Consider the following 18,338-nt stretch of genomic DNA (forward strand, 5'->3'; position numbering starts at 1 on the left):
AAAACATCAACACTGCACCTTGAATGCATTTAAACTAAATTAACAGGCAGAATAAAGAGTGATGAAGCATTGTTTGCACTTTCTTGCCTTGAAATTGAGCAGTACATTCTGCAACAAAGTCCTTCTTAGAAGTCCATCTAAATTCTGATTTATCAGACTTAATAGCCTAGCATCATTCTCTGTAATGAGTATTTTTTGACAACTCTTTCTTCCTCTTGCTGTGACACGTTAAACATTTTCATTGAATTGCATGCCTGGATGATGCTGCAGCAGTTTTTTGGGGGTAAAACTGAGATTATATCAAGAACTGTACGACCTCTGCACATCTTACCTGTGTATCCTGCCAGCGCTGCCGCTGGGATGACAGGTTTATCCTTGCTGAGGTCTGAGCGCTCCCTCACATAGTCTTTGAAAGTGCCCTTGGGTTTGTGGCCATGCAGGGCAGTGGGGTAGTCCTCCGAGTCGAAGCTGTCATACGATGGTACCCGCTGCAGGCTGCTGAATGAAGACTGGCTGCTCCATGAATGGGTCAATCGGTCACAGCTCTCGAAGCTCTCGATGCTCTCGAACGAATCCTGACCACCGAGCTTACCTATGAGGGGAGAATGAGAAGAAAGGGCAAAAGAGAAAGAAATAATATTATTACATTCAAGAAAACTGAACAAAAACAATGTCAGAGACGACCTGATTGATCAGTATGTGATTATTATCAGCTTAAATGCTTGTAGCAACCCTTCTGACAGCCTGTGGTTAATATTTTGGTGTCTGCAGATGTCAGAGCACCGTGTGTGCACTGTGGTGTAATTATATAACAGAACTGTCGGCAGATGAGTAAAACCAAAATGCAGCACCTTTGACTGTCAGCTTGAAAGCTCTGTTTTGAGTCCTTTAGTGGCATATCTTAATCCAATGCTGAAACTGAAGTTGAAACCATCAGGATTAAAGTCAGTAAGCTAACTGAACGAGGGGACATAATGCTATGTTAAAATGTGTTTAAATTCTACATCTGACCAGAGATTTGCAATGGAAATCAAATGTCTTAGAAAGTTGCAGGGCCAGTTGCAATGTAAAGCAGGCTGTTGCAGCTAAACTCAAGTTGACTGATGATGCTGCCTGCAAGTCAGTTTGTCAAATTACAAACAGCTGGTTTGTGGATAGTTCAACCAGACAAATAGTGTATGGAAATCTTGATAAAATCATGCTATTAATATTGAAAATTATAGCATCCAAACTTTCTTTCAATGAACTTTTCAGACTAGCCCAGTAGACACTCCTGACCACTGTATCAGCTGTGGACATAAGCAGGAGACACGGTGTGATACCAGCTAATGTATGGAAAAATTCAGGACTGTAGAGGTTAAATTTGCCTGTGGAAAAAAATATTATTCTCAGCAGTTATTACAAGACTGAGCTAACAAGGCATTTTTGTGTTTACATGTACTGGGAAATTGCACTGCCATGCTACACCGTGGAACAGCGGTTCCCAAAGATTTTTCTTACTCCGTACTCACATCTAAGAAAAGCTAAGCCCCCCCAGAACTGGTTCCAATGGCAAAATCCCAACATGACAGGCAAAAAGAAAAAAAAGTAATTTATATATAATACTTTTATTTTATTTATTTTTATTTATTTATTTTTTTTACTTAAGTCATAACATCAACCAAAACTTTGAATTTTGGGGTTAAAAAGGTGAAAAGTTAAAAATCCAACCAGTTTTCAGCTTGGTTGCTTCAAATTTTTTGACTTTACATTACTGTAATTTTAAGATTTTAAGAAACTTGACATTTTTTAGATTTTATGCCAAAAATTAATACTTACAAACTCTGATATTTTCAGGTTTTTTCCTTTTTAATCAACTACCTTTTAAACTCCATCATTTTATCTTTTAGGGTGGCTCCACTACACTGTCGCACTTTAATTTTCTTATCATGATTTATTTCAAAAAAAAAAAGTACAACAGTACAACATCAGAGCAGACAGGGTCCCACGCCCCTCCTGAAATCTTTAGAGCCCCACCTAGGGGGGCCTGGACCCCAGGTTGGGAATAACTGCTGTAGAGAACTCGCTGCATTGTTCCTTTTCTTCCTGCTCTGTTGGAGTCACCTGGCTGCAGACAGTGGATGTTGATAAATTATTTTTCAACTGACTTTTTATTATCTTTTTAATTATTTCAGTGCTTGTATTTTATCCAAACTTTTTGTTAAACAACTAACATTACCATTGCTGAATATATTTAATCTTTCCAAGGCCTCCATCTTTCTGTCTTTTTACATCAGTCTCTTTCTTTCTTCTAAAACTTCTCTATCTCTTCCAAAAGCTATGGCTGAAAGCAGTGGATGGTAGAGTCTGCTGCTGCATGCACCAATGGAAGTCACCTGCACATGCACTTACTGGGATGCCAACTATGCATGCATTCAAGGAGATCTGTTGTCTGCAGCGAGGTTCTATTGCACTGTTGAGCAAAGTTAAGCATGTTGTATACGATGAAGCTAAGAAGGTAGATCAACCACCAAACCAGCTGCTTTATCAAACAACAAATGTCAGTATCAGTGATTGGTAATGGCACAAAAATCCTGATCTAGGCATCCTTATCTATCATATTACACTTGAAAATACTCTATAGCCTGTATTTGCACCATGTCTCTGTTAAAGCAAGGCATTACTATGAATAGATCTAAGAACACAAGGGTGGTAATAGTTAATTGGAGTTTTCTTGCAGCATTGTAAAAAATGCAAATGTTTAATAAGAAACTAAACAACTCAATCAGAAAATTTTGTTGCTTCTCACAGAGCTGTTTTGTTCAGCATGGTGCTACATCTCTCTCCATTTCCCGCCTCATTTCCCTTTTACTACCACCATTTGGATCTGATTTTAAATGGAAGACAATCGCACAAATCCTGCTGCTATTTTTGACCTTGGAGAAGATAAGAGGAGTCTTTGAATGGTGAGTCATTATCAAATGACAGATAATGCGGCGCAGCGATTGATGTCAAATCTAGAAGTGCTGTAATTGAAGCCACATGTGGATAGCAGTTGTTCTTCTAAATACTTTCCCACGTCGGGGAGCACAATGCAACGCTGAAAAGCTTGGTATGTGTGATGCATGGGGATTGGACCTCATACCTTGCGGGCGAATGCTTTAAGCACTGGCAGGAGACGTGGTACATGCTCTTCATTTATACAGCTGGGGATTTGCAAGAACAAAATCCTAGCTTTATGGCTCTAAATGTAAACCATGCTGCTAATTCCTCTGTAAACGATCGCTGGGAGAGAAAACAAGCCTGTGATTTCAGAAAAGCAAACAGTTTCATGAGAAAACCCCATGCTTGCAAACCGAGGATGACACCTCTATCTCCTTACCCACAAGGCTGAGTCGAGGAAAGGAGAAAAAAAAAACCTTGAAAGGTTACACAGCTTTAACTGTTTTACATAAAGGACGGGCAGCAAGAGAACACTTTGTGGCTTTGGTTCGTGTTTCACTCTGACAAAAACAATAAGGTTTGCTTTTTTTTCCACCTAACCTAGTCAGGAGTGTAGAGGCAGTGTGCATGAACCACAGACCAAATAGAGGGCCTGCTTCTCTTCTCCTCTAATACATGAGCACTGATGTGGCATGACAAGATTCTGGTAGCTTCAGCACAACTACACGCACGGTGACACCCACACAGACACCATTTCTAATCACCAAAACAGGTATGCACATTTGGTCCCATTTCTCAGATGAAGCAATGCTTGATTAAAAAACAAAAAAGCAGCTTATTCTTCATTTAGATATGTGCTGAAATGGCACTAATACTCTAGTACTGAGTCCTCCATCCCTCACCTCTGCTGAGGCGTCCCACACACATGTTGTCCGGGGATACCACCTCCTGCTTGATGGTGAAGTAGTCCCCAGGCAGGGGGTTGAGGGGCGTGTCCCGCAGAATGCCGGTAGGGTATTCACTCTCGTACTTGAGCGTCAGCAGTTCCTCAGAGCTGATGGGATGAAGCGTCTGGTAAGACTCTGTGATGAAGCCGGGCTCTGAGTATTCAGAAGGAGGGACACATTGAGCATGCTCAACACCATAGCCTGGAAACACAAAGGTTGACAGAAGTGTAGGTAGAGAGCAGAGAAGGAGAGCGAGAGCAGAACAGAAGAGGAAGATCAATTTTAGACGAGTCGAGTCATTATCCCTCCTGTGCTGTGCGTTCTGAGCTGCTGTCTGAGTGATTACTTTGAGGATGGCAAACACCTACAACACAGGCCTGAGCTTCTTATAGGAACCACGATGAAGACTTCTGCAGTTGTTCTTCATTTAATTCACACAGGAACAGAGCTATAGTCATGAATCAGCTCATGTATTTGTATTACTTCAAACCGTCCAGCCTGATCTTAATTGCATTGGTCTCACTCAGCTATCATCCCAACACTGAAGTCGGACTTAACTTTTTATGCATGATTATAGCCGGATCCTTCAGTCATCAGCTTTGAGGCCAGGAAAATTGATCAACATATCACATGTATGGTGTCACTCCTTTTAAAGTGACTGACCTAATGCAGCAGAGGTCCAGCCAGTTAGTGCTAGTGAACCAGTGAATGGACCTTCCAGACACATGTGCCTTTATACTACAGTCACTGCACTCAGGTGATCCCCATTTCACTAATTGTGAGACTACTGGCACCAATTGGCTGGACGTCTGTTGAATCAGGTCAGCCACTTTAAAGGGGCTGAAAATTAAAGACCCTGTAAAGTGAAAATGAATCTGTATTTAGGTTTGTTGTGTGAGAGGTCACTGTGTTATGAAGTTATGAAGTGCTGCTCTGCTCTGTGATTTTATATTTTAGTGTTAGAGGGGCGGGGCCAATATGTGGGCTCATGACATCATGACTCCGCCCACATTAAACCCAGCCAGGGAAGAGATGAAAAACGGTCTAAATCCAGAATTCAGTCACAGGTACATCTCAGAGTTTTCACATGTTTACAGCGACCATATTCCAACATATCTAGTGTGTTAAGACAAAAACTTTGGATTTCACTTTACAGGGTGTTTAAGCAATCGTCTGTAAAGGGCTATGATTTTAAAAACAAAGGTAAGCAAATTTGCACTCTAATTCAAAGGTGGAAACAGAACCAGACCATTGTACACAAAGTACAATAGTACAGTTACTCTTGTTGAAATGTACTTGAGTAGAAGTAAAAGTATTGGTCTATAAATCTACTCAAGTAAAACTAAAAAGAAATTCATTTAAAATTTTCTCAAAGTACTGAGTAGCTACTTTTGATACCCAAGGGGCTTTCACAGTGAAATATGAGCTGTCCTTAATGTGCAGTAACAACAAGAAAATATGGATCTCCAGACAGGTTAATTATTATAAGGTGTGATCTAACCTAAAGCACAACGCAAAAAGTGTGGGAAGAAATACAGAATCACTCTCTGCTATGTGCATGTACTGAGCGTCATGTGTTGTGAAAGCCAAACGATTGGTTGTTTTCATGTTGGCAGAAAGCTTGGACCTCCTTGTGGCTTTTAGTGTTTATGTTTTTACTCAGTACTCGATGCTTTTTTAAAAATGTAATTAAGTACAAAACTTCACTCAAAATATACTTAAGTAAACATAACAGTGACTTAAAAATCTACTCAAAAAAGTACAAGTACACAGAAAAGTACTCAGTTACAGTAATTTGAGTAAATGTACTTAGTTACATTCCAACGCTGCTTTTATTCAACAAGATATTACCAAGTTACTTCATTATTTCAAGCTCTTTACAAGTTTTTACGCTTTACTTTAATGCAGCATTTTACCTTGAACAAAATACATGGAAAATTTACATGTAATTTAACTACTTTAAGTCCAGATTTTTGGTTGAATTATTTTTTGAGTGTAGATGCAGAGTCCTGTTGGGACAAATATGTTATTTTAAATGTGTTTTTTTTTTTTTTTTTTAGTGACGGACTTTCGTTGAGCTTGTATTATTTTAAATGCTAGTATGTTTGTTTTTATCATTTCTATTGTATATTCTTTTATATCTTCCTGCCCAGGGACTTAAGACAGATGTAAATTAGCTCTATAGCTATCTCTGGCTTAGCAGTTTTTTTTTTGCACGGCCACTGTCAAATAAACAATTAAAAAAAAAAAAAATCAGTCAACATTACTGTATCTTGTCAGTCAACGTGGTTGTTTGTCTTCTCATGTCTTTACTGAATACACCTTAACAAGAAATACATGCTATGTTTTGTCTTTTGTGCATTGTATACTGAGTGTTTTACAAAAGTGCATTTGCACTCAAAAATTAGTTTGGTGTGAAAGCACACCAAAATGAAATCCTACATACTGTTCCTCTAAATATATGGGGAAAACTGTTGTACGTGTCCAATTCTGATGCTATTTTCTTGTATTTGTTGGATGAGACTTAGAACTGCAATCAAAAGGATGACTGAGAACCTTTAGGGAAATTCTGACCTATTGTACAATACTTCTCCATTTAATATTGCACCTATATTTAATTTTACTCTTAATTTCTTCTTCTTCTTTTATTTCTGGGATCTAAATCCAAAGACGTGTTTTCATTTATTGTCTTATGGCTGAAAAGATGGATTTACCAAACACTGACCCCTCTCTATTTTATTAATAACCTCTCTTGCATGATTTCCATTCATATTTGAGACACATGCCCCGTGCTATTAGAGTGATTGTCTATGAGTGCCATGGGTACTTACTGACAAAGTAGTCTGAGGTATAACGTGATTCCTGGAAGTTGGAGGTCAGTCCATTGATGGGGTAATGCTTTGTATCCTCTTCATGAAAAATAGATAGAGAACAAGCGTCAGTGACCCCGCCATTGATTTCATGTATCACGTAACTGCATCCAGCATTATCAAAAATTAATGGCCTGAGCTAAATTGTGTCTTCCTGTTTGGCTCCTGTTACAACTGTAAAAGTCAACACAGTCCTATTTTTATGCGAGGTTTTCCTCACATCATACAGCCTGGAGGTTCAGTTCTGAAAGCATTTTTAATGTCTTAACAAAAGTGAATTAGTGAATAAAAGTGTATTTACCTTTCTGAAGCATTTCTAAATGCTCCCATAGGATGTCACCCACAAAGTCAGGGGCTAAGTCCAGGAAGCGCTCCTTCCCCATCGCACACAGGTTGGCTCCATTCACGCAGAATTTGTCAAAGTCGACATTCTTCAGACTGAACTCATTAACTGTCCACGCTAGCCACTCAGCCACGTTGTTCTCTGTCCACTGTCTGGGATCTGAAGAGGATCACAATTGGGAATTGTTATTTCACTGTTGGCATACAGTGTCTGTAATGCAAAACACTGCATGCATTTTACCCACAGTTAAAGAATTTAGAATATTTGCATGACTACTCAAAAATTCAATCTGCCAGCAACATGAGAAAACAGAAGATGTTTCCTTTATCTAAATCTAGCTCCATGACCTGCAGCTCACTGTAATTTGCTCTCAGATCTTTCACGTCATCTCTGCGGTAAATATGTCTACCCATCGACAGTCAATCAACGAGAGAAAAGGAAAACAGCAGTGGATGTAAACAACACTGGCAATGCAAAGTCAGAACCATCACTTTCAGATATAGTAAGATTAGATAGATAGATAGAGGCTCTGTGGTATGCCTCTGTTTGGTGAGCTAACTCATTATTTCACTGTCTCTCTGCGTCTACATAGTTGAGATGTCAGAGTATTCTGACTTAAATGTATGGACGAGTCATTTCTGAAATAACTGGGTGTCTCCTGGTGTTGACAGACTCCTTCAAAAATGACCTCAGCCAGTACGAGAAGATGCAGTTAGAAGAGTGGAAATGCTGTAAGACTGACTAAAACTGAGCTTTTAAAGTACATGAAAAGTAGGACTGGAATAGTAGTAAAATTTCTGAAAGTCTGAGTAGAAGTTCTTTTATGCTCCCTTTTCCTTCGTGAATAATCCTGTATATTTTGAGCTATACAGCCATCACAGCCAACTGTGCCCAGGTGTTCTAATATCATTTACAGCAGGGGTATCCAAACTGTGGCCTGGGGGCCAAATGCAGCTCACAGCCCTTTTTTGATTGGCCAGCAGCAAATTCTAGAAACAAAATGAAATATGGCCCATATTTAAACTTAAGCTTGTGCTTGTATTTTACTTTTTGTTTTCAGCACAAGGCAGTGCTTCCATGCTAATTCAGTAAACAAACATTTTGTCCAGAAGAATTTACTGAAGTGAGTTTTTTGTGCCAAAATGAAGACAACACTGTCAATGAAAAACCCATTGGGAACCAAAATAATTGCAATAGTTTGATTTATAATCTCCTGATGGATTACAAAGGCTAATAGCAGTACCAATGGTGTTTTAGAGGCAGAGCCAGTAGTAGCCAGGGCCCCCTGAAATCTGACTGGTCTCCCTAAAATCCTTTAACGATTGGCTAATTGCCTCGTCAGCCATTAACTATCTGTTTAAGCATACCTAATCACTGAGCATACTTTAACCGTCAAAATAATGGTTTTACTAACTTTACTATCTAAAGGTGAGGTATATGAAAGTGGCCCCACCTCCCTTAGCTATACATTTTCATATGCAGCCCTCAGAGGTAAACATTTTGGACACCCCTGATTTATAGCTTCTTGCACAATAATCAGTAATATTTCCACAGAAAGTTTGAGTAAAGGATCACCAGTTTCCCTATCATTCTTCTTTATTGTGTTTTGCTGTTCTGGCTTTAACTGTTTGCTACATCACTCTACACTGACCCCACAATTACTGGCAGTATTACAACATTTGGTGCACAACCACTGGTTTTGTTAGAACTTGCAGAAAAATAACACGGAGTAGTGAGGGGGAAGGAAAACCTGCTCAAACCCATGTGCATTGATGAGTCTTAACAGAGCTTGGTAATGTGGTTGAAGATCCATTTACTTTAGTACATGCACACTTCAATTGGACCCAAACTGGACCAGGAATTCTGTGCATTTTCTGAAAAGTCCTTTCTAGGTTGTGACCTGGAAGGGAAGCCACATAGTTCCAATATGGGGCAACTGAGGCTTGTTTGGCTGAGTTGTCTCGCAATCGGAAGGTTGTGGGTTCGATCCACTGCTCCTGCAGCCACATACCAGTGAGTCTTTAGGCGAGACACTTAGCCCCAGGATGCTCCCACTGCTGCGTCAGTGGCGTGTGAATGAGAATTTTCTGAATCACTACACACCTGTCAATAAATAGTACGCAAGCTCTGGGGGAAGGACATGACTGTGGCTTACCTTTACTGTGCTTTTAGACATACTGACGGACTGACTGACAGATCTAAAGCATGCAGGGATATGAGTTGATCTGATGACATGTATCGTGTTGAAGTGATTTTAAAGGCTCATGCTGTGCTCATCCGATTTAATTCCCCTGACAGAAGCCTCACCTTTGGGAATACCCAGCCGCTGCTGCTCCTTTGTGAAGCCACTGAAGGTGGCCTTCAAAGCCTGGGACATCATCTCTTTACTTCCTGGAGTTAGCAGGGGGACGTCTCCACACTCTGGATCTGTTCATCACAAAATATAAAGAACAAAGGACACTGATTATTATTCTCAGTCATAGTATTTTCTACTCCACATTTTTAATTTCACTAGTATTGAAATTTGATGCACTTCTTTCCTTCTTATTGTCCTCTAAAGTTACAAAAACGTGCCCCGTAATGTATCTCATGCTGATAAAGCTTATCGAATGGAGATTGAATTGAGACTGAGACAGCAGGAAGAAGAGACTTGTCAATGTCGTTCAGTTAAGATATCCATACAGACACACGCAAACAAGTCAACACTGTTGTATCTGGCCGTGATCAACAACATGGCCCAACAATTACATCCCGTCTAGACAGACACTGTCTCCGTATCAGAGCCAATCTGTTTAAACAAGAGCTGTCACACTGTGGGATCTGAGCTGCAGCAACACTGCATGTGCACCATTTTAGCACGCTGGTACACGTGAATGCTTCACTGTGAAACAATAACGACAGTTCATGCACTGAATATAGTGCATGTTTAAACATTTTCAAGCGTCTTCAAGCTATTTTTAACTACTTTATTTTAATCAGCATAAACAATGTAACCACAAATCTTACAAAAACAAAACAAAAATAAAGTTTCAGAGCACTAACCGAAGCATAAAACACCCAGTGAGCTTTATTTTTATTACTTTTTATTGTCTTATACATATTGATTTTTAAATGAGGAACACTAACAGCACATTTTAAGTCATTGTCACAGCAGTTTCACAATTTGATCCCTGACAGAAACATCTCTGCTCTAAACCTATTCTTGTCTTTTGTTGTCTTGCACTTGTTCACTCAGGCTGTCAGTGTGAATGTGTTTATCGCAGTGAGGTAAAGGTCAGAAATTAAAGCATAAATGTTCATTGCACTAGTCACATTGCTCAACCAAAGCTTCTGTAGTGGGCCACTAGCTGGATGCTACTCACCGAGTGTCTTTCTGCTCTAACAGTCATGGAAAATCATCCCACACTGCTCCTCTGAAAGTCTTATTTCACTTTGACAGCTCAGTAGACAAATTTAATGCAATCTGCAACTTTTTATCATTTCTTTCAGCTATTTTCATTCACTTTCTCTACCCTACTTTGTCACTTTTTCTGAGGATACAGCAATCTGAACAGGAAGTTTAGCACTCTCTTGAGACAATAAAATAACAAAGGAGAAGCACACAAAAAAGAACAAAAGGATGGTTTCTTGAGAAAATCTCTGAGCTTAAATGACAGCCTTAACCTTACAGAGAAAGTGACTAAACCAGAACTCATGAAAAGTGCAACTGCTGTTGCTTTAGCTGGGGATCGCTGGATGTCAGTGAGTCATTTTGTACATGCACTCCTACATATTTTGTAACACTGTAAGACATGATTTCACAGAACAAGCACTTTAAAGATTCCTCTCTGTCAGTGATCATCAGCTGGGCCCCCCACAGCTTCCCATCCCACCTTCAGAAGATTGTTAAATAGAGAAAATATAAAGGAATAAAAAATATGCCTTGGTATTTAGGATTTTTTAAAATCCTGATAGCTATTACAGCAACCCCAAAATTATGTTAGATTGTAAAACAGGTGCATCCAGATTGGCTTTATGTTTGATCTGATTTACAGAAATCACCCTGTCAGCCATCATCAGCAAATATGACCAATGATAAACACACTCATCAGCACATTTCTGATTATAGCTACCATTTTCTGTGTGAAACTTCCAATTCAGGCTCTTTCCCCTGCCTGTGAATCAGAGAAACCCGTTTCCTCCACGTTTTTCACCAGTTAAGACTCTGTAATTCTGCAATAATTTCGGAGATGGACAACGTGACAGTGGCTAAAATATCTTACTTGCATCAGGTTAAAGATTAGGTTACTGCAAAAGAAAATGAAAAAATACACATTAATAGGAGCAGAAAGGTTTGTTCATTTAAGTTTGTTTCAGAGTCTGACCCCCCACTGTTTCTGTCAAGATAAAGTCAGCCCATGTACAAATGTAGTTGATGACACTAGCTCTATTTCTAAGGTTTTAGACCAGAAAAAAACTCATTTAAACAAGCTAAATATCATTTCATAGCTCTCTGAGCCCTCAGCTATTTTTAACCATTGTGTCTCTCGTGGACTTTTTGTCTTGAAAAGCTTGCAAAGCATTAACCCTGTGGTGCACAGTCAAGGTCTAAATACTCTTTTCTTCAGGACAAGCTGGGCTTTAAGATTATGTGTGCTGCAGCAATGCGCTTGAATTAAAAAATATATATATGACTATACAGACAAAAGAAAACTCCAATCGGAAATTAAAACTCAAAGACTTTAATGTTTTAAAAACAGTTAACATTAAAGAATAAGGGTTTTTTTGGCACAAACTTCTCCCCTTTCCTCTTAGGCCAAAAAGTGAAAATATAATAATTCTGTGACAAAAAATCTTCAAAATATGCACATTTTTACAGATAAAGTCCTTGCACTTTGGGGCATTTCAGCCATTCTTTAAAGCGGTTGCTGTCTGCAGATACAAAGAGAGACAAATTACAGCCTCTCTGTGTCTCTATCATGACTCATCCTGGCTCTCCTCTCCAGTTTCTAAGTCTGTGCACATGCTCTATGCAGCAAAGCACGACGTGATAACGGAACAGCCTGCCATTGGTTTTCACAGCCCAGTTGCAATGCATTCTGGGATACATACAGACAATATGGCGACAGGCTAACCCTGCTAGCTGCTTGAATGATGGAAAAATGGATTACAAATTGATAAAAGACGTTCAATATCAGAGTTAATGGTGGGGATTTAATCTTTAAAGACCCCAGAAAGTCCCCCAAGTTCTAGACCTGTTAGATAACGTCCTGCAAGAGCTACAAAGGTGTGGATAGCATCATTAGAACGGCGCAGTGATGGGCTTTCAGAGGAGAAACAAGTAAGTGGCTGTGATTTAAGGTTCAAAAATGATTTAACTTTTGTTAACACGTCTCCTCTTGTTGTATACTCCAACGGCATCTTCTTAGGGTTAATTTGAACCACAGATTTACAGACTCTTAAACATATAATTAAAACTACAATTAAATGTGATTCAATATGAAAAATCAGGGAATAATCACAATTAAAAAGAAAAAATTGTTTTGTTTAGAGAAGCTGTAGTGTAAACCTGTTCCCCTCAGATTATACTGACTCTCTAAGATTTCAAACTTGCCCTGAATACTGTGATAAAATGAGGGTTTTTTTTTTTTTTGAAGTTTGATCAATTTAAAACTCTAGTTGCATTCTTCAACAGCCTAAAGATAAATTCAGTGTTGCTTTTACTTCTGCCTCTTATTGTATACAATAACCTCCAATTAAGAACATCTCTTATTTGTGCAGGATTGCAAAGGTTTTTGACATTTCAGTTTCAACCTTATCCATATGTAGCTTCCAACAAAGTTTATCTTCAACTATCATGGCAGGCACAGGTCTTATTGCAAATCCCACTCATCTGGCACTTGCAACAAAACAAACACAAGTTTATTTGCAAATATCAAATCACAAGCCCCTCTCCTCCACACATCCTGGGTGGGAGAGCATTGCTGATGCCCATCAATGACACCATGACCCCTGCTAGCCCTCCTACCATGTCGCCCCTACACAGTGGGCCTACTGTCACCGGACTTAGCACGGGGTCAAACATTCTGAGAGGTTAAAAGGTCAAGGGATGGGGTGATGATGTCACCGTGGCTGCTGGCGGGTGGCTAAAAGCATTAGGGGTGGGCTGTCTCGAGGGTCCCGGTCCCACACTAGGCCTACTGTTCTCTGCTCACAGCCAGTGGGCACCCAATAAAGAACAGAGCTCCCTTTGATGGCTTTAAACAGTGCCTGATGACTCGTAGTCATCTAATTAGACTAAGCAGGCCGCAGAAGTACGGGATGAAGGGGTGAAGCAGGGGAGATGATAAGGAGCGAGGGGGAAAGACCCCCGGGCCACTAACACTGGAAAAGACTGCTAAAGACTAATCATCCAAGACTCAAATCAAGGCTTGTAAATATGCAGCATAGAGCTCTGATCAACCATACCATTATCGTTGAATCTGCAAAGCGCCCACACTCATTAACACAACAAAGACCATCATATATCACCCTCCTTAGAGTCTGCAGCCTGACATTAGAGTTATGGAGTCTTAGGAAAAAGTTGCAGCAGAAGGGTTCAATCAGACCTTTATTTCTCCACCATGGAGCTCTGCTCAATCTCCATTGTCCATCAATTAAAATGGCTAAAAACAGACACAACAGGCTTAGCTTGGAGGCAAATTTGAGATTGTGTCACTGCTCTTACAGCGCCGCCATTGGTCCTAGCCCAGATGTTCTGGCATCTCCTCTGACTGGTGGTTACATCTGCCAGCAGTACACTGGGGCAACATACAGTTCATGCTTGTTTTCACCACTCGCTGACGTCTCGACCTCGCCTGGAATGCACAGCAGCTGTCCCTCCCTCGCCCATGTAACCAATGTCTGTCTGGCTGTTTTTAAAATTAGGCCTCCCAGTTTCTTTTCTTCTGTCTTTGGCTATTTTCTTCTCTCTATTTTCTCCCGCTAAAGAAAGAAACCTCACAACCGGCCAGAGACAGAGGACAGACAAGCGCTCTTTGCTTCTTCATGTGATTCAATTAGGCCTGTAATAATATATTGCTCTCTGTTAGTCTGGCGAACAAACAGCATCTTAGTCATTGAAGTTAGAAGTAAAAGCATGATCTAAAAGTTGAGAGTAAATTCTGTTTTAGGACCTCAGTTGAACTTTTCTCAGTCCAAGCTCAGACATCCAAATGAAGCGTGCACTTCTGCAGTCAAAATAACACTTGAGTGGGCTGTTTTATCTAAAAGTTGCCCTGATGAAGGATGTCTCTGCCTATACTTGGCTTTTTTTTCCCTTTTAAGCAGCGTGTGAGTGCAACAGGGTTCACATTGAAGCAAGTGCAAACTGAGATGGAACTGGGGCTCAGACAGTCTGCACTTTGAAGTGAAGACAAGAGCCAAATGTGGCAGTTTATTTAAGCTGGATCGTGTTGGGTTTGTCTGCACTTTCGAACCGTTTACACCCCCTCCCCTCTCCATCGCTTTTATCAACCCGCCGCGAGCCTGTAGGCTGCTAGCCCACACAGGCTGTAACCCACTTTAGCACTAAATCCTTTACCAAAGACACTCAACACCAGCGTGCAGAACAACCAACGGCAACACGAAACCAGAAATGTGTGCCATGTTCACAGAGAAAACCTAAACTACAATTCCTTTAAATTGCTTGATTCTGCAGTTTAAATCTGGTCTGAAGTTGGATTTTTGTTGTGCATCTTCCAGCATATTTAAACAGAAAATAGAAAAGTGATTCCTAAAGAAAAGCTGCACTGTTCCTTTAATAGTGGGATGAAAACAACAAGAAGAGGAGCTAACAGTGCAACAATAAGAGATCAGTCTCCATAGTGAATGATCCATATAAAAGTTATCTGTGGCAGAGCTAATGTACAGTGTGCATCCATTAGCGAGAGAGGCGAGCTTGGATGTAGACGATCTCGAGTAAATGATGAAGTCCTGATAGGATTTCAATGCCTGCGAGTCCCATTAGAAACAGAATGGTCAGTATGTACTGAGAGTTAAAGCATCCACAAGTCATCACTTTCCACATTAGACGATGTGGGTCTGTCCGCAAAATGAGTCCCAGCCACTTAGCTCGTGAAATGTGGGGGTGGGTGTAAGCTAAATCACAGGCATTCATGATCAGGACTCAGGCTAAAAAGAGCATCTAGAGTGAAGAGTCTGAAATGAAACCAATTTCTTCTAATGATTCCAAAGACATAAATTAATTTAATCTAAGAATCTATGATTAGATGATATTGGATGTACGGTAAAATGTATTGATTAGCTTCTCCACTTTAGCATGGTATGAGTAATGGACATGCTGCTGAGCGTGACCATTAAAACCCCCTCCAGGGGATTCTCAGTGACAGACTCTGCACCTCCAACTGCACTCCTACTGTGACAAAGACCCAGCCCAACATCAGACAGGGACCTGAATTCAAAAGTATTGGGACAATTCACAAAGAAAGCTCCAAACTTAGCGTAAAACTCTGTAGAAGGGAGGCCAAGTAGATCTGAGATCTTAAACCTGGCACTATATAACCGTGCCAATTTTTGGGCCAGATTTCCCCTTTTTTTTCCCAGAATATCTTGCTCCTTTCTGATCTGCAGATCTTGAGAAAATCTGAGCCGACAGAGCAAAGATCATACATGTTAAATGTGTTTAGAATTTATGATCAGAAATGGAGCTCAAGGAAGACTGTTTCTTACTTATTCATTTGACAGCACTCCATAGCTCTTCCCTTCATTCTCTCATCCTGCTCTGGTGATCAGCTGGTTGTGGGCGTTCACTCTCTTAAGTACTATGCTAATCAGAGTCTTGTTCAATCATCGAGCACCTGTCATATTTTTAATCTTTTGTCTTCTCTTTCACAATCAGCCTGTTGTTTCAGTGCAACCCTCCTCCACCCCAGCCACCTCCATCCCAGTCCATCAGCATCTAGCCTAGATCCTGGTCTTCTGCTTATCTGATCTTGCATCCCTCATCAACACCACCACCAGTGTCTAGACTCCATAGGGGGTATCCTAATCCTGCTGTTTGCCTTACTTCCCCTTAGAGTACATGAGGTCATCAGGATGGAGTCTAATGGCTGAAAAAATTGCATTTGCTTTCACTGAAATTTGAAAACTAAATTTTTGTCAAACTTGTATTAGGTCTCTCCAGATTGAAATCCTGTTGTATGGGGGGGGGGGGGGGGGTGTGCAATGAGGACAGCCAATCAGGTGGAGCAGACAATAACCAATCAGGAGGCAAGGTGACAAAAGGAGGAAGCACAACACACACAGCCAGATGGGTGTCAGAAATTCAGGACCAACTTCTACTTGTTTTTACAACTGAAAACATGCCATGAACCCGCTACTACTACTGCAATGGATGTAGCGGGTAGCTAACAGCTAGCCACATTTAGCTTGTTTACTCGAAAGCCACATTTGACTGTGTGAGAGTTCAAGTTCTGAGAGCGGAGACTGAGGTTTTTGGTGAATGACTGTTACTGTTTGGGGTGCTGTCTTAAATTATTGCACACTGCAGACTAAGAGAAAAAAACAATTTAATCCCCCATTATTTCACGTCATGTCTGAAGCCTCTAACATTTCCAGATTTTGAAAATCTCAGTGTGTTCCAGGCTTAGGTTGTGACTGATCGATCCAAACAAACGGAGAACAAAAACATAAAATACTCTCATTGACAATAAAAAACCATCAGCTTAATCACACATTTGAGTCAGTCGCTGTGTAATTATGATCATGATTTTATGCAATGAACATCTCTATTGAGTGAATTGTCATCAGTAGCGATGAAAAGGCTCTAATCAGTGATTACACGCACCTGTGGAGTGAACCATATTTAGTTAAGATTGCTCATGCATGCCTCACTTTGCACTGAAGAAAATCAAAAATAGACTGAAATGTCTCATAAATGAATTCTGTCTGTTCAGCCCGACTGTGATTCAACATGAAAATTCTTCATTCAGGGATTGGAGAGCGTTTCTCCTCTCATGTGCACAGATCAGTCTGCACCTGCAGGAGTCATAGGCATAAACAGACCAAATGGCAAAACGAAAGAGGATTTAGTTGGTTCTGCAAAATGGAAATTTGGGAAAGGTCTGTTAAGCTCTGGAAACCAATGGGTTAAGGTAGAGCAGTGGTTCTCAACTGGTGGGTCAGGGAGCTTTTTGAGGTAGTTATTGGAGGCAAAAATTGCACCAGAAAGTCAATAAAATGTCCAAATGTGTGTTCAAACTGAACTATCTTTCATTAAATAAATCAAATTGGTCAAATAAAAACAGAAATTTGGGTCACAATTTCTCCTTAAGGAGTCAAGGGTGGGCCCTGAGGCTTGACCAGCTGAGAACAACTAAAGTGGAGACACTTAAATGACATAATGAAGAAAAAAATATGTAAGTAAGAGAGGTAGAGGTCTTCTCGGGGGTCATCTAGCCTCGCTACCGTCCTTCCAAAGACAGAGCGACCAACGCCGCTCTTCACATAAGATGTTTCAACTTCTATTCCAACTAGGATCTAGGGAAAGTCCTTAGAATATGCAATTATCCTATGAATTTTTGTGATTTTCATCACTACAAGCTCCCCTGTACTCTTTGTGAACACGGCCCAGGATCTGTCTGCCACCTTAGGATTTTCAACAGACACATGAAAAAAAACATACACACATGAAGTAAATTAGCAGCCTTTTCCCCCTGTGCGGCAGAGCGTGGGCGTGAAATTGGGATTTTTGCGACTGGGTCCAAAGTCTAAGGGGCTGGAACAGGCAGGGCTAGGAAGGGCTGGGTAGGGCTGGGGAAGATAGCAAGGGAGCATCTCACGTGGGTGAGGGGTGAGCGGATGAGTCACCAGCCTGTAATATGAGCCCTTCACTGGACAAGGGAACTGACGGGGGGGAGAAAGGCAGAGAGAGATAGAAAGGGAGAGGCAGGAGAGTGAATGGGAGGTCTCATAGAGCTCCCTCTCTTCTCCTTGTCTCTGGAGTGACATCACTTTGGGATCGGTGCCATCTCCCAGCCTCTGGCGGAGACTCAGTTCATTCATAAAGCCTGGACTGCTGCCTCCACTCAGAATGATGCAATGATACAGGCCGAGCAGGCAACCAGACCCAACAAATGAGGGACAATATGCTAACTATCATGTGATTGAGCTATAAATAGCCTATAGAGTTTATCCACTGAGTGGATGACTGTTGGTGTGAAGAGTGGTGTCTGAAAAATGGGATGGCATCTAAATGGCTATTCAAAGGAGAATCTC

The 18,338-nt window shown here is 40.6% G+C and overlaps 1 protein-coding gene across 4 annotated transcripts in view; it reads right to left on the reverse strand.

The window, feature by feature from the left end:
• The window catches only part of ets1 (v-ets avian erythroblastosis virus E26 oncogene homolog 1), a 97,243-nt gene that overhangs the window by 15,838 nt on the left and 63,067 nt on the right, over window positions 1-18,338 (reverse strand). For 3 of the 4 annotated variants that reach the window (XM_041806090.1, XM_041806106.1, XM_041806113.1), the window contains 5 exons: window positions 9,390-9,509; window positions 7,041-7,241; window positions 6,701-6,778; window positions 3,825-4,070; window positions 332-592 (listed from right to left, as the gene is read on the reverse strand). In XM_041806090.1, coding sequence (XP_041662024.1) covers window positions 332-592; window positions 3,825-4,070; window positions 6,701-6,778; window positions 7,041-7,241; window positions 9,390-9,509 — 906 coding nt within the window. The remainder of the gene's footprint in view (window positions 1-331; window positions 593-3,824; window positions 4,071-6,700; window positions 6,779-7,040; window positions 7,242-9,389; window positions 9,510-18,338) is intronic. The other variant, XM_041806098.1, reaches the window with a different exon arrangement.

This window comes from Cheilinus undulatus, linkage group 2 (genome assembly GCF_018320785.1).
Source record: "Cheilinus undulatus linkage group 2, ASM1832078v1, whole genome shotgun sequence".
Lineage (NCBI taxonomy): Eukaryota > Metazoa > Chordata > Actinopteri > Labriformes > Labridae > Cheilinus > Cheilinus undulatus.